This window comes from Parasteatoda tepidariorum, chromosome 3, assembly GCF_982258835.1.
Source record: "Parasteatoda tepidariorum strain Cologne lab strain chromosome 3, Ptep-v5.0, whole genome shotgun sequence".
Lineage (NCBI taxonomy): Eukaryota > Metazoa > Arthropoda > Arachnida > Araneae > Theridiidae > Parasteatoda > Parasteatoda tepidariorum.
Genome location: NC_141757.1, coordinates 101,951,964 through 101,966,800, shown reverse-complemented (window position 1 = coordinate 101,966,800; position 14,837 = coordinate 101,951,964). Strand labels below are relative to the sequence as shown.

The 14,837-nt window shown below is 30.1% G+C and overlaps 1 protein-coding gene across 1 annotated transcript; it reads right to left on the bottom strand.

Annotated features, from left to right (window-relative positions):
* Positions 1-3,377: 3,377 nt before the first annotated feature.
* LOC107454620 (uncharacterized) lies at positions 3,378-13,589 on the bottom strand. The gene is made up of 5 exons (XM_016071866.4): positions 13,455-13,589; positions 10,827-10,950; positions 7,467-7,606; positions 4,906-5,080; positions 3,378-3,646 (listed from the first exon to the last, which is right to left on the bottom strand). Exons 1-5 carry the CDS (start codon positions 13,492-13,494, stop codon positions 3,460-3,462), a joined length of 666 nt encoding a protein of 221 aa, XP_015927352.1. The 5' UTR covers positions 13,495-13,589; the 3' UTR covers positions 3,378-3,459.
* Positions 13,590-14,837: the final 1,248 nt, after the last annotated feature.

Here is a 14,837-nt window from a genome sequence, read left to right as displayed (position 1 = left end):
CAAGATAATACGAAATACGCAAAAATGAATGACATTATGGGGGTATAAATTTTGGATATCTCTCCTGGCCAAACTCCGTTGGACTGATACAGAGAAAGTAAGTTTTTGTGTCTGATTTTATAGCTGAAAATATCGTCTGCACTAATTAATTAGCAAATTGGAATTCCTCCTTTCTTAACCATTAAGATTGAGTGCTTGAACATAAATCAGGATGCTTTTTACCATGTAAGATTACATATTTTAAAATGATGTAAAATATTGTGGACTTAAAAATTCAAAATTTTTTTGACTACTATTGGAACGCTGCATGGGACCATATTTCTCCGATTGCGGCTACCCCTTATATTTTAGGAGGCAGAGTTCCAAATCCATCGAAAAAACGTATATTTATTCTGAGAAAGTATATTTTTGTGTCTCATTTCGTAACTTAAAATATCGTCTGCATTCATTAACTAGCCGATTTAAGGTCACCTCCTCCAATCATTACTTTGCATCACAGAAAGTGAAAAGCCGATCACTACATCAGAAGTTATTCAGAGTGGTCCATTGTTTGGTATATTGTACATGCTGCTTTTGTATCAAGAAAGAAGATAGATTTTAATTGCCAGCTCATAACACTAAGAATCAGAGTAATTTCTTCATAAGTTATCTTGTCTTCTATAGCAGTATTTAAAACAAGGGTTTTTGAGAACAATTTATCATAATATAGTTTAAAAAAACCTTGTCATGCTTTGTCTAGCAAAATAGTTTACTTATGATAGTCAACCATTAATAACTTTTTTTTCTGCAAAAATCGTTTTGTAACTTTCAATAAGTAGAATATTTGAGTGTAATATCCTCCTTAGAGAAAAATTATAAAAGCTTTAAAAATATATTGCTTTAATAAATATGTGACTTAGAGGAAATTAAACTCTGACGTGCAATAATTTTTTTAAATAATTCCAAGCAATTAGTCTTTTTATTTATTTCATAAAAAATTACATAAATTTTAATTTTCATATTAAGGGATATTTATACAGTGTACTTCGTAATATTTTGTTATGAAACGAAATCCAGTTTCAAAGTAATTTTCGTGTCATAAATTTGTTCTCAAGAATAATTGAATAAATGTTTTTAAATTTCTTATACTTTACTGTTTAATTCATATTTTTATAAATTCATAAATTTTAATTTTCTGAATTTTTTATATCTATATCATGCATTTAAAAAGCCTTTTATTATGAAAAAAAAATCTTCTAGACGCAAAGTTATTCATAGGTCATAAATTTTCCAAAATTATTAATTTAATCCATTTTTGAAATATTTCATTTAATTTTCCGTTGTTATCTATAATTCCGACCAATGAGCATGAGACCAGTTTTATTTTAAAATAGACAACTTGCTTTGTGGAAATGTATAGTTGAAAAAATAAGTGTTAAAATATTTGTTAAATATTAAAATTATATAAAATGTTAAGCAACATTTTGCAAGATGGATCTCTGTATAATTAAAAAAAATACTTTTGCAATTAGAGAAAGCATTTTTTAGAGGAAAAATAAACTCAGAAAATGCTTTTAATTAAAAAAAACGAAGTAAATAATTTTTCAAGGTTATGTTATTCTTCTTTTTATTTCCTTCTTGAAAAATAATTTTATATTTTAAGATACAGAAACTGTTTTCATAAGTTTTACTTCCAGCTAATTCAAAGCGTTTCTACAAGGAACTAATTTTTTTTAACAAGAATAGCTCAAAATCAAAATTATTGTTAAGGAAACGATTATTTTTTCTTAAATATTTATTTTCATTTTCAAACTTTCAATATGCATATTCTTTAAAATTACACCTATCATTAATTTAGCATTTAAGTAAAAAACTTTAAATAATAAAAAAATCTCTTTTGAAGAAAAGATTAAATTTGAAATAAAACGAAAATAATTATCCTGCTCTTAAGCAAAAATTGAAAACATTTTGAATAAGTTTTTTAGAATAAAACCTTCCGAATTACAAATAATAAAGTGGTCACTATTACAATTTATAAAGTTTTAGTTTCAACAATCAAGTTAGTACTTGCTTAAAGTTCCCTTTTTTATTTTTTTGAGTTCTTGCACAATGTTTCGAATGCTGAGCTACTAGTGAGAATTTTTTTAAAACAAGCTCTGTAAACAAAAATAAAATAATGTATTCAAAGCTAACTACTTCGATGATAACTATTGCAACTTTTAATTAATATAACTTTTATAAATGTAGTACTTATTATTGAAATGATCTAAGGAAAGACTAGAGTCAAATTTAACTAACAAAGATGCAACTTTATTCTTACATTTGAATCCATGAAGAATATTGAACCAACAGTTATGATATTCAACTGAAGCTTTGAAACAAAACAAGAAAAAAATTTAATTACTACTGAACAAAGTACATTCAAAATTTTTGAACTTTGAGTTGTATCTAAGCAACAAGAGTTATGAATATGAAGTCGTTGAGGAATTTTTAAATCCTGATACGGCACAAAATACGTGTTTAAGAAAAATAAGACAGTTCGACCTTTCGTATTTTCAAAAATAGATAGTACACCTTGAAACGCTTCTATTTGAAAATGAACATAGCCATGTCTGAAAATGGAAAAAAAAAACATTTGATCCATTTTTCATATTAATTTTATGAGTATAGTTCTTTTTTTCTTCAAAGAATAAACTAATGAATCAAAATAAATTCGCAATGTGATATCGTCTATTCGTTATAAATCACTTGGTACATTATTTTCCATAATTTCCATTAAGGGTTTTTCATAAATTTCATTTTGAATCATACAACAAAATTTAATAACAAATAGTAACCTACAGTGATGTTTCAAACAACAAAATGTGATGGTTTAAAGAAAAAAATGAAATTAAGCATATTGTATTAGAGGATGGTTCTATTTAATGACAATGTCATTTTTAATTACTCTAAATAAATAGAAAATATAATTCGCGGATAACCCCTTACCATTCAATGATTTCATTCAAAATTTACAAAAACTACGTAGGAAATCTCCAAATACGAATACAGAACAGAATTATGAAAGATATATATATACAGAGAGAGAGAGAGTATCTATAATGGACCAATATTTTATGTACGATACAAGGTTTTTTCTAAAAACCTATCTTATTATATATTTCTTTAATCCCTGTACGAAAATGAGATAAAAAGCCATAAAACTCTACAATTAATATTTAAAACGGAGAATAAATCTAACCAGTATCAAAATATAAGGAATCACAAATTCGAAATGCAGGTCTAGGAATATTCAGAACAAGTGTGTGAGTGCGTGGATATGTATATGTCAGCATAAAAGGTGGTTGGTACATTCTTATAAATAAAATACTCACTTTTTAATGAAAACTAAACAAAAAGCTAAATAAAGTAATTTTTTATTACGGTTAATTTATTCAAAGCGTTTGAATTTCGATCTTTATCTCTGCAAGAACAATGAATTCATTTTTTCAACTCAAACTTCAATAGTTCCACGAATTCTCTGATAATAGGTTCGTGCTCTTCTCTGCAATATCTTTTCGAGATCTCACTCTTTTCAAAAAACCAGAGAACCAGTTGAAAAGCGCTTTCATCACATTTATTCTGATTTAATTCTGTTCCAAAGCATCCGACTCCATAAAAAGTATCCCTGTAATAAAACTCAAATATCAGTGGAATGAAACATATTTTATTTCAAACTGTCAATGAAAAATGTGATAACAGACATAGGTGGGGATTTCTTTTATTTTAAATGCATGGATATCTACACAGATTTCGGGAATAAATAAGAGTTTCTAAAATGTAAAACGGTTTTGGACTGAGCTTTGAGCGTGTTTAATTTCATGAAGTTGTGACCTAGGGGGTTGATCAACTTTAAGCAAATAAGAGTCGAACAAATGGCCGAAACTGTGTGGATATGTCTACTTAAAAATTGTCGTCAAAATACTCATTGGATCGAAAATATTAAATTAGACGAGTGAAATATTTTCAAAGATGAATCCAATGATACCTAACTCGACCCCCAATCTCAGAACCTAAGAGAGGGGGTTGAGGAAACTTGAAAATCCTAAGTAGAAATCTCAATTTTTTGTTGCAAGATTTGTATTTTCCAGAAAGGAAACCCGATTTCACTTTCAGAAAATTAACCCAATGTCACTACCATTTCAGTTCATAGATGGCACTGTAATTGTAAAATGAAGATGTCTTAAGAATAGTATTAGAAATATTTCAAAAAATATAATTCAGAACGTAAAATTTCTTTTCTTGCATATGCTTATTTTTATTTACCTATCTATTAATAGTACAATGTATTAGTTTATATTTTTATGTGTGTTACAGTTTCTTCCTGTCCAAATGGTTGGGGAATTCAGTTGAAGTTTCCAGAGTAGAAATGCTAATTACAGAACAGTAAGGAACAGTCTGACAAAATTTCATTATCACAATTACCATTAACGCTTATCGAAAGGATAACTTAAATTAATTTTTGCTCAGTTTTTTACTCTGTGTCACTCTTTTAATTTCATGGGTGGTTGGCGTTGTTTTATTTTGGGAGGATAATTAAGATAGTTTTTAGCCCTTTCTATAAAGAGCGGATAATTGAACATTAACAAAACTGACATATATTCTGACACATTGGATTTCGATTGTATTTCTTTTTACGCTATTTCTATGTTTTGTTTTCTTTTCATAAATGGAGTATTTTCCAGCATACATGAGGGGAAGGATTTCTTAGTTTCAGGTTCCTAGAACAAGTGTGTAGAAAGGCAGATAGACGAAAAAATTGCTAAACTAGGTCATATTAAAAATTACTTTTTCCTCAAATGTTAAAGTTTGCTTGAAGACTTTTTAATGAAGTTGTTTTATTTTTGTTTTCAATAATTTAGATCTTAAATTTATAAATAAACTTACAAGCAACGGGATAACTGCGTATATGGTTCTTCTTCGCCTCTGCTTATGATAGCATCAATTTGATCGTGGATATCTGGCTGTTCTAACTCCAAAACATCAAGATGTCTTCTACAGAAACCCACCTTTTGCAAATCGTCCACCGTATTGGCTATGCAGTCTGCGTTGTTAACTAAATCTGGAAAGAAAGCAAGTGTTAGTTTTTAGGTGTGTTCCACTTGATTTTGTGATATAACTGATAACAAATATATCATGGAGTGCCATTATTTTATATTAAAACTAAAATTGTATGAATTTATCATTTTCTTTCAAATAATTTGTAATGTAAGAAAAATGAAACAGTTTTCCATGATAACGGCTGTATACAGGCTAAGAAGACTAGATAGGGTCAAAAATCATCAATCCTGGAAATATCAGTTATATCCTTAGAGATTTTAACGTGAGAAAAAAATTTGTTGCCTTCCTATACAACATATAAACAGCCTTGTTTCTAATTGACACGGAGTGAGAAAAGAAGAGAAGATCTTCTAAATTAGACAGTAAAGTGGAGGCTCATTAATTGTGTGGGATTGCTTCGGCTATCCTGGGACTTTCACCAGGCTGCATGATGGCTTTTTGATCGTCAGGAAATGCTAGAAATTTAATTATTATAACATGTTAATAGAATTTGCTGCTCACCTTGGATTTTTCGACAGGAAGGCATTTTCATTTGACATTGTAAAAGCGTACTAAGTTGTGGTTTTTCGATAATGGAGTGCATGTGAAGAGATATCAGGTTTATTTTCCGTAATTTAAATTCCCAAGAAAACAACAGTTTCAGTTTAGGGCAGAGGTGATATCATTGCAAGTTAGAATGCTATTGATGGTACTGTCTTCCAGGAATTAATAGATCGTACATTTTTGTCTTATAAAAGCATGCCGAATATGTGTGCTATTAAAAGTTGTAGCTTTAACTCTCATTCGATTTTTTTCTCTACTCTGTTTAGAAACATTGTTAGTTATTCCTTGTAAATACACATTTGTATACGTCTTTTTTTTTAAAAATGTATTTTGTTTTTATTGGGTCGCTTCATGTCCGTTAATGGAACACAATCAAGTCGGTTTATTTCATTCAGTTAATTGCTCCAGAAAAAGATAATTCATCTGGAATATTTTCAAAGTTTGGGGTAAAAGATATAGATTTGAATTTCTTGAAATAAACGTTTACCTTAATCCAAGAACTAGACATAAAAATTATCCCTATAAATAAAAACGCAAAACTGTGCTTTTGACAATTTAAATACTCTAAGAAATAAATAAGGGTATAATAAAACTTTATTAACGCACGTCATTTGCTTGACTTATTTTATCCGGAATAAACGTGGCAGCTTGAAAACAGAAAATGTTTTATTGCCTTATATTTTATTTTCATTTATATACCACAAAATAGGGCCCACGCTGGACCCCGAATTACATTAAAATTTTCTATTTATATCTCCTTGAATTTTCTTTTTCATAATATGCTTATTTTTCACTCATTGACTTTCCTAGTCCGGTGTTACTAACTGTATTTTTCTATTATTCTAAGAAATAAGAAAGTAGTAAAAACATTTACAAAATTTAGAGCTTTATTTTTACGAGAGTTCCATAAGGTATCCCGCTTCGCCATTTTTAATGATGACAAAAATTTCATCTTCTCTTCTCCTTGTTTCCGACTTTTTACTCGTCAGCGGATTTATGGATCTGGTCTGACATCGTCAGACCTTTGGAGATAAGTAACAATAACACCAAAAATTTAATACAGTAAAATATTTATTGATTAATAGCATCTCTGAATTAAAGTCATGTTTCTCATTTTTTACTTTAGAATTTTATTGGATTTAGTGAATTTTTACTGAAACTTTTTATTTATAGCTGCAGTTTGGCATAACGATTGCATTGATAGCATACACTATCTAGCCGAAAGTACCCAAACACACATCCAAATTCTCAGAGATTAAGTATGTTTTTTTTACAGTATGGCTTTGGTCCTTTAAATATAAATGAGGGTCGGTAGGGCTCTGGGCCCATATCCGAGAGTTCGTGAGTTTGAACCCCGCCGGCCGAAAACTCCTCGTGTAGTAAAGTAACTGATGCACGTTAAATCTTTCGAGTCGCAAAAGTCTTTCATGTTCCCATAAAAAATCAAAACCTCTGGAGGTACTGGATTGGAGATCGATAGTTCTCTGATTCAGGTCAAAATTACGATCTGCGGATGAATGAATGGATGTATGAATGGGTTCACCCTATAAACGGATGCGACGTATGGTGTGGCAGAAGTCGAATTCTTGGCCATAGATGGCGCCACTGAAAAATAAAAAGCGCACACTCTGACTTAAATCTGCTCGGTTTCACCAAGTAGGCTTGCCGTGTGGCAAATGACATTAGAAACAACAACATATATAAATGGTGTAATAACACAACGTATATATATATATATATATATATATATATATATATATATATATATATATATATATATATATATATGTAACAAATAATCAAACTAGCAAACAAGTAATCTAATAATCAAAAATAGGTTTTACTTCCGTAAATTGGAGAATCTTTATCACAAAGGTTTAACAATACACCATTTTTAAATACTGGCTTGGAAGGCAATTCCTCTTCATCAAGGTCACAACTTTCAATAAATTCGGAAGCACAATTGTGGTAAGAGATCAAATTTCTGAATGAAAAATACAAAAATGAGTCAGGTAGAAAAAAGCAGTTTTTGATCAAATAAAAAACCATACTTTTTTCAACTTTACATACTTTTTAAAACTTTTATTACATATAGATGAAAAGCTGATACAATCTTTTGCAAAAGTTTACCGAATGAAAAGCAAAAATGTTTAATCAAAAGTTAAGAAAGTAATCAACATGCTAAATTTTTATGCTTAATTTGTGGTTTAAAAATGGGAAACTTAAATATGGAAAACATTAAATGGGAAACATTATTATTCATTCAAGGCACATATATTGCTCAGTGTGTTTAAGAATCAGGAATTACGACAATGTCTTTAATTTTTCGCCAATTACCGTCATGGGTAATAGATCGCCATATTAGATAACCTCGGGAAAAGATATCGTTTCTCTCTGTAGCTTTATCTTCTTTAAGGTTGGCTCTTACAGTCTTTAAAATAAAATAATAAAATTAAAATGATAAGCAAATGCGTCATAAGGCATTTTAATGAATTGATTTCTTTTAATTTCAGGTTTTTAGCTTCAGAGTAGTGTCACCCTAATCATTGTATATTACTTTTAAATTGGTCTTTTTTAGCTAATTCGGAACTACTTAAAATTGTGTGATTCCTTTAACTTTTTCTACCATGTCTTAAAAAATTTGCTAGACTGATGCAAACCTGGCTTACTCTTGTTTTATGAATTAGCAATGAAGTGTGATTCATAAATTTGATATTTCGTTCCCACTTTCCCCTCTTAGCAATGGGAGTCAATACACAACAACAATTTAATGAGCCGAAACATATTAATTATGCGGCAGGTTTTTGAATGCCTCATAGTTGAGCCCCGAAAGATTTTTCTTTAGCTAATTGAGAAACTGATTAAGGAAGACTCAAAAGTAAAACTCAGCTTTTAAACACTCCCACCTTTTGCTTGCATAAATCTTTGTCTCTATCACTAATTGTAAGAATTCGTACGAATTCTGATAAATAGTTACTAGTTGAACAATTCTGAAATTAGACACCGTAGAGATAGATGTTTGCTGTACAAGGAATATGGCCGGGATAGCCTAGTTGGTAGGACGTTGGGCCCATGTCCAAGACGTCGTGATGTTATATATGCTGCACGTTAAATCTGTCGGGTGAAAGACTGGTTGACCTGGTTGGTAGAGAGCTGGACTCGTGTTCGTGAGAGCGAGAGTTCGAATCCAGTCGGCCGAAGAATCCCTATGAATTAAAGCGTGAATGGTGCATGTTAAATCTTTTCGAGTTCTAAGGACCTCGAAGTTCCCATGACACATCAATAACTCTGGGGGAACCATGGTGGCTCAGAGGAACTGGGTTCGAACCAGCGACGGCAGGTTGATACGAATTCCCCACCCTGCTCGCACCGATCACAGTGTTGAAATAAAGTATCCTCAGTGGTAGACGGATCATGTCAAGCTAACCATGGGAAGTTTTCATGCTTTTCCTCTCCATGTAATGCAAATGCGTGTTAGTTCCCTCAAAAACTCCTCCACGAACGTAAATTTCTTCCTATACTTGATCCAGGAGTTCCCTTGTCTTCTGCATTGGGTTCAAAATTACAAGGTTACGGAGTAGAACTAAGGTAGCAACTTAAATTTGGGTCAGCTTCTCAACGATGGTTATTGAAAAAATATCTGTCATTTCACAAAATCCTCCATATTCTCCTAACAAATCATATCTCTGGGGGGTACTGAATTGGAGATTGATCATTCTCTGGTTCAGGTCAAAATTACGGTGATTGACCGAATGTATGACGGAGTCCATCTTATAAACGGGCAGTGACGTGTGTGTTGGCTGAAGTCGTATTCTTGGTGTTGCCATCGAAACTGCCTTAAACTCGCTTGCATTTCACCAAACAGGCATGCTAGTATTGGCAAGGACCATTAAATACAAAAACAATTACAAGGAGTATATTTTTTTCTACTCTGGTATACCAGCTTCGTTAGAAAAAATTTTGGTTTGTAATTTTTTCAAACTATAATTAAAAACAAGAAATAAAAAGTCGTATTTCGGTAATTTGCACAGAAAAAAAAAATTGGAGGCACAGTTGTGGAACATTCTAAACCCTCTCTAATAATTATTTTATATGGAGTCTGAAAAGTTACGGCGGGAAAAGGCAAAAACGTGAGAAAAGAAAGTTAGTTTTGTTAGTGTTGAAACCGGTATGCATTAAAATAAAAATATATCAACTTATTTTACTTTTTCAAACAATAAAATAAGCATAAGCTTATGGCTCTTCTAGATGAATAAACACCTTTACTTCATCGCGTTTGCTCTCAAGTGCGTAGTTTATTTCTTTTACTTCAAAAAGTATATATTACCTAAATTTATTAATTATCATTAGCATCAATAATAATATGTCAATTTTTCAATTTTCTCTTAAACAAAATAAGAGTCACTTTCCCATTAATTTTGACTTTAAATATATAAATATTTTTTCTATTCAATTACCGTTTATTTTAAGTAATTATTTGTTTTAGAAAAAAGTTTAAAAATAATTAATATAAATAAAAGAAGACGTGATATTAGATTTAAAAGTATGAATTTTGTGACGCAGTCCACGAGTGATACCACTGAATGAAATTCATTGTTAAAGTTACGTGGCATAGCTAATATAAAAAAATTAAATATTTACTTTGAATACATGCAATAAACTCTTTTTTCTTTCAAATAAGCTAGCAAATATGACTGGTGTTATCTTTAGAATATGGGATAAGTTGAATCGTTATAGTTAAATTTAAGACAATGACTAACCCTTAGTCTATTAGAACATCCCGTTTCGTTTTTTGCTCATCCCGCTTGAACGGTTCATCGTAGAATGTTCTAACGTCGAAGGTGCCTTTTTCTCGTGTTTTAAATTATCTATTATGCAAAATTTCATCGATTTCGGTTGGATGGTTTAGGAGTGTATGAATGATACACACACGCACAGACATTCATTTTTATATATGTAGATAATCAAATATATATATCGAATTATTATCGATTTTATCATCAGTAAAGTGGAAAAAGCATAAAAAAACATGAAAACCAGTTCGATTGGTGGGAGAAAATGACATTTGGTTTGCGACTTTTTCTGAAAATTTAAAGTTTACATTAATAATCAAACTGGTTTTGATCCATTTATTCCGTTTGTCAATGCGGTAATTAACGTACTGTGGCAATTGCGCACGGGTCTACCGAAGATAGTACTTTTACCTGCAAAGCAAGTCAACTTCATCAGGCGTTCTGGGAAAATGCTCATTTAGTGGGACATCACATACTCTATAAAGAGGCTTGTCACAGTGGCTGATTTCACTTTCCTCCCCAGGAATCAGTATCCCTGTAAATAATAATTAAAATTTAGAAATACTATTATTAAGTAAATATTATAAGAGATAAATGTTTCAAGGAAAATGGGATATCCAAAAAATATCAGATGTATAAAATGCCTTACTTTGAATCTGTCACCTTCTTATTGATATCTGCCACCTAAAATGTATTCTATTTTCTCGCATTACTATTGAACTTCAAACCACTTTTAAAACTTTATTCTTTTGTGTTCACCTTAGCTTTTTTCTGATGTTCTAACTTATTAATACATTTATAGCAAGTAGAAAATCAATCTTAAAAGATAGTGCTCGTAAAAGTCATAGTCTCCTGTAAATTTTCATAAATTTTAAGGAAATTAAGTATTTTTATTGGTATTTTAAAGGATAGTGTTCGTTACAATTATAATATTTTTCGCAATTGCGTATATTTTGCGAAGTAACCGACAATATTTGCTTCAATTTCGGTTTGTGAACCACTGTGAAAGTCTCTATAAAAATAGTTAAGGTACTTTTTTGGAATGCTATTCAATTCATGATGTCTTCGACATTCTTAAAAAATTTACATTTTATCAATTTTTTCTGTATTGTAGGCATCATGTATTGATTGGGAATATGAATCATTCGCCATATTCAAATCAATGGAAATCATTTGCGGCATTCCTAAAGATACTGTTTAGGTCTATACTGATGGTAGTCGTAGTATGGTCCATACTGATCGTACTGGCAGTGCCATTTACATTAGAACCCCTCTCCTTGAGACCATACTTAAACGACACAGCTCTGATTATTGTTCTGTCTTTAGAAGGGAACTAATTGCGATCAATGTAGGGTTTGATGCTATCTTGTTCCACGAAAGTGATTTTAGAGAATTATGGATATTATTTGACAGCCGCAACTCACAACAATATCTAAGTGGTTGGTCCTCTGCAAGTGACAAACTTAGTGGTAACTCTTTACTTAGAGGTAACTCTGTTCCATTAAAAGATCATCTATCGTGGTGTATACCACTTACACATCACTGGTATCATAGGACATCGCCTGGTAACCTGTTGGACATAAAAAGGGACCGCAGAATCCCGACTGGTTTGGCCAAAATTGCAAGTCGCCATTTTAAGTGCCATACTTTTGGGGGAGGCAGAAAGATCTTCTCTACTTGCAAAAAATGCTGTGTTCAACCAGCTTAACCAAAAACAAATGTACTAATTCTAGGTTACTGTAATTATAAATTTTAATGTGTTTGAAAAACACAAGTTCCAAGAACTAGATCTAAAAGCACTAGATCTAAGATTTATGTACGACATTTGACTACAGCACATAGGTGTAAAGTAGTTGCAATCGTTTTTGGAGTTGGGATAAACTAAAATGTTTTGCAGTGTGTGTCCTTTACAAAATATTTTCATGAATTATTATATCAGACCTGCAAATCATTCTCTTATTTCAGTCATTCAACCTAAATTTAGAATTTACTATTTGAAATCATGTAATTTAACCACTTACGCTTACAAGAAATTCATAGATATGTTTACAAATTCAACTCGCTGAAAGACCAAATCAGCTGTACTTCAACTCACTGAAGGACGCAATGCGTGTTATACTTTACAAAAATCGGAACAATCTTGGTTTATCTATTATATGCGTAAAAACGTCTTGCTTACTAATGCAATAATTGTTCGTCGACTTGTGGCATTAGCGAATTTGTGGCAAATATATCTTAATGTGGGGACAACGCATTTCTCGTTAAAAAAATTGCTTAGCTTTTATTATTTTTCTACGAACATATTTTTAATAATTGATAAATTAAAAAGAACGAATACAATAAACAATTATTAAAAATTACTGTTGTGAATTAATATAATATATATATATATATATATATATATATATATATATATATATATATATATATATATATATATATATATATATATATATATATATATATATATATATATATATATATATATATATATATATATATATATATATATATATATATATATATATATATATATATATATATATATATATATATATATATATATATATACATATATATATATATATATATAGTCGCTCATTTCGTTCAATTATTGGGGTCATTCCTTTTATTTTAGACGTAACATCAAAAAATAATTAAAATAAGGAAAATATGGCTTTATATTCGATTTCTAAACTATAATTATATCTGCACTAATTTATTAGAATATTTTATATGAACCCTTTAAATTCGTGATGATTGTATCTTATGTTAAAATAGAATTATTAGGTAAACATTATTAGTCATTTTTGTCACTATTCACAGAAATAAAGAAAGTAAAAAATTATTTTACTGGATAAAAATTTTATTAACATTCATGATATCTATTTCACGAAAGTGAGTTGCCTCAGAAAGACAGTTATGTATATTTTAAAAATATTAAAATCAATAACTTCTTAAATCCTGATTAATTAAAAAAAATTCATTTGTTTTATGTAATGCGCAGAATATATTTATTCAAATAATAAATCTTCATACCTTTGGCAAATGCTGCGAGGAAAATTAAGAACCACCACATTTTCTGAGGAGAATGATTTAAATGATTTTAAATAACTATCACGGGTAGCAAATTGTTTCAATAACTTCTACATATCCGGTCCGAAAGGAAACATGTTTAATGTGATAATTGTGTGTACATATCCGTTTTTTTACCTTACGTCATAAAACAATATTATATCTAATGAAATAAGTATTATTAATCAGAAAACAGTTATTAAACATAATGAGTACGAAAATGAGAATGTGAATAAAATTAAAAAAGTTTTATTTAAAAGCTATTTAAGGTACCGAAGTTGTTGTTTTATACAATTGAAGTAAGTAAACTTTAAACAAAGCCATCACATATGCACGATGATGAAAAGAATGTGACCAAAATGAAAGGGAAAAATATGTATACTAAAAAAACCCATATAGAGTTATTTCGTCGTTTTATAGTGCCGCTAGATGGGGTTACAAAGCAAAGTAATATACAAAGACAATATCCAAATATCATTCTAAATTATCTTATTTTAGCTGTATTTCCAAAGATGTTTCAATAATACCACGGGAGGTGCTCGGAAAGTATGCTTTTCTGTTGCAGCGGCAGAATAAGTTTAAAATACACCTTACATGTCTGAGAAATAAAACTATTTCTGAAAGTCTGGCTAAGACTTATGAGTATTTCCAGTCGTACTATTGATCATAAATAGGTAACATGAAAAATGTTGCCTTTTTTGTATATTTCGCATAATTTTGGACTCCATCTAGTCTCTGGATAACGTTTAAGACTTGATGCATCTATGTAATTTCTCATATTTTTTGTATGCAAATTTTGCCCTTTAAGTCTTGTAACTTTTTTTAAAAAAATAGCTGTATATACTTTAAACAATGCATATGAAAAATGCAGTTAAATTATAGTCCCGACAGCGATGATTTCACAATTTAGCAGTCTGCAGAATATTCAGAGAGGTCTAATAACGAAAATACTATGATTCAGGTCGTGACATCACACAATAAACATCATATTTTATTCACTGTTTCCAGTCAACATTTTGAATTGTTTTAATGAATCCTCTACATCCTTATCTATGTTTTATTCTTGACTACCATAATCTTATAATTTATGTTTTTTTTCAATATATATATATACATATAAATCAGGTAAAATCCGTCAGTTCATGGAGGAAATATTCTCAAATCAAATAAAGCCCAATCCTAATTGTTAACCCTATAATTCGAAGCCCTGAATGAAAACTTTAAAGTGCATCTTATCATGTAGAAGCGTAGAATAATTTTTGTAAATACGACTTCTTTGTACTCGTTTCAGTCGTTAGGAAACTATAACAACACCATTTCACAACCCCTTATACGTGTTTTTGAAAA